The sequence below is a fragment of the Micromesistius poutassou genome (assembly GCF_964030765.1).
Source record: "Micromesistius poutassou genome assembly, chromosome: 2".
Taxonomy (NCBI): domain Eukaryota; kingdom Metazoa; phylum Chordata; class Actinopteri; order Gadiformes; family Gadidae; genus Micromesistius; species Micromesistius poutassou.
Genome location: NC_140272.1, coordinates 10,525,992 through 10,528,491, shown reverse-complemented (window position 1 = coordinate 10,528,491; position 2,500 = coordinate 10,525,992). Strand labels below are relative to the sequence as shown.

Below are 2,500 nucleotides of genomic sequence, written 5' to 3'. Positions count from 1 at the left end.
TGTGTGTGGGTATGGAACGAAAAACGAGAGGTAAAGATGAATGGAGAGTGTGATAGAGAGAGCAGCAGAGCTAAAGAGGGAGAGCTATTAAGAGAGGAAGAGAAGGGTGGAGATATATATATATATATATGTATATATATATATATATATATAAGGAGAGAAAGAGAGACATAGCAAGAAAGCTAGAGGTGGAGGGAGAGAGAGAGAGAGGGAGAGATGGATGAGGGAGAAAGGGAGAAAGAGATAAAGAGCGAGGGAGAGATGGATGGAGGGAGACTTGGAGATGTATCTACTGGGTTGAGCAAGTGATCAGTCACTGTGTTGGGAGCAGGACCTGATGTTAAAGCACATTCATCAGCCATGATTTATGTTTGCTCCCAACTCTTCATTGTTCAATTTAATTATTCTAAACTGTTTGTTTTCCTCCTCTCCCCCTCTCCTCCCTCCATCCTCCACACTCCTTTTCCCCTCTCCTCCACTCTCTGCTCCTCTCTTATATGATGCTCCTTTCTCTCTATCCACACCTTTTCCACTTTCTCCTCTTCTATATCCCTGTTATACTCTACTTCTCTCTTCCCTTCTCGCCTCTCTTCCTCTCCCAACTTTTCTCCTCCCCTCCCTACTCCTCCTCCTCCTCTTCCCTCCTCCTCTCCTCCTCTCCTCTTGCTGGAATGTTAAACCATGTGTATTGTTCAGACTCGGGCAGTCCACTGTTGTCGTGGGATGACATTGAGAGTATGTAGCGATCAGAACCGCTCTCAGTTTAGAATGCAGCAGAGAGAGGGTCGATACGTTGCCATTGATGCGGCCATTAGTTTATCTAGATTGTTCTTTCTGTTGTTTAATGGACAATATTGATCTCCCGGTATGTTATTGTGTTATAGTGTGTCCTGTTTTATGATTGATGTTTTCAGTGTAGTTAACCTATTCTACTCCCCTCTCATCCTCCTCCTGCTCTTCCTCTGGCCTCTCTCGCCCTCTCTCGTCCTCCCCAACACTACCCCCTTCTTTTTTTCATCCCCTTCACTATTCATCATTCACCTTCCCTCCTCCTCTCCTTTTCTCCTCTCATCCTCTCCCCCCCATATCCTCTACTCCTCTCTCCTCCTTCTTCCCTCTATCTACTCCTCTTCTCCTCCTTCTTCCCTCTATCTACTCCTCTCTCCTCCTTCTTCCCTCTATCTACTCCTCTCTCCTCCTTCTTCCCTCTATCTACTCCTCTTCTCCTCCTCCCCAGCCTCCCCCTCTCCGTGCTCCTTTTCAGTCCAGGGAGGAAAGACTCTTCAGAGCAAATCCCTTGTTAACTCCTACTATTCAGGTACAGTAAACACACACACACACACACACACACACACACACACACACACATGTTAATGTTTTAAAAGTTGATGATGATTCCAGAGATTTTTTCAAACTGACTTGTGTGATGTGTCTGTGTTTTACTTTTTCCTACAGTATCCAAAGAACCTGTTCCCGCCACAGCTTCAATAGGTAAAACACACACACAAACACACGCATACATATATCGCCATGTGCAAATTTAAATGTCAAAATTATCTTTGAGTCCCTTGCTGTCTCTTTCTCCTTCTTTAGTACTCTCTCTCTCTTGCGCTCTCGCTCTCTCGCTCTCGCACTCTCACGCTCTCACGCTCTCTCGATCTCCTTCTGTTCTCCAGATTGACCTGTTCACTGCCAAGTGTACTGGCTTTGAGCTCTGCCAAGCAATGACAAGTTTGCGTGTGTGTTTGTGTGTGTGTGTGTGTGTGTGTGTGTGTGTGTGTGTGTGTGTGTGTGTGTGTGTGTGTGTGTGTGTGTATGTGTGTGCCTGTGTGTGTGTGTGTGTGTGTGTGTGAGCGACAGAGAGGATTAAATAGAGAATGAAAGGGTGGCACTTTTACAGTACAGCATTTTTACCACACACACACACACACACACACACACACACACACGCCTCCCTCTCTGGCAGGGGGTTAATTGTCGTTTTACTCTGATGTCATCGAGCCAAATTCCTGATATAGACTCAAAGAGCATGTGGACCCCCAGGGAGACTGACAGAGGGAGAATGAGACAGACAGACGGAGAGAGAGAGAGAGAGACACAGGCAGACATACAGGGAGGAAAATAGGGTGATGGAGAGAGATGGAGAGATGGAGAGTAGGAGAGGGAACAATAGGAAGAGAGAGAGAGATGGAGAGAAAGTGAGTGTGATTGTGTGACAGAGAGAGAGAAATATAATTTATGTAAACTTGTTTTATGCATTGTCTACTAATTTCTTTACGTATATATATCTCCATGCTTTAGAAACACGTTTTTTTTTAGATTTAAATGCCAATTAAGCTTTATTTCATTTGGTTGAGAGAGAGAGCGAGAGAGAGAGAGAGAGAGCGCACGAGAGAGAGAGAGAGAGAGAGGGGAGCGAGAGCGCCTGAACTCCTATGGTTAAATGTAATAATAAAGGCCATTGGTTTCAAGGAGGTTTATATCACACAGAGTTTACAAA

At 45.0% G+C, this 2,500-nt stretch overlaps 1 protein-coding gene across 6 annotated transcripts in view; it reads left to right on the top strand.

Moving 5' to 3' along the window:
* ptprt (protein tyrosine phosphatase receptor type T) overlaps nt 1-2,500 on the top strand; it is a gene marked incomplete at both ends in the record, with an annotated part of 224,076 nt that overhangs the window by 176,442 nt on the left and 45,134 nt on the right. For all 6 annotated transcript variants that reach the window (XM_084463779.1, XM_084463778.1, XM_084463777.1 and 3 more), the window contains 2 exons: nt 1,238-1,318; nt 1,456-1,491. In XM_084463779.1, coding sequence (XP_084319905.1) covers nt 1,238-1,318; nt 1,456-1,491 — 117 coding nt within the window. The remainder of the gene's footprint in view (nt 1-1,237; nt 1,319-1,455; nt 1,492-2,500) is intronic.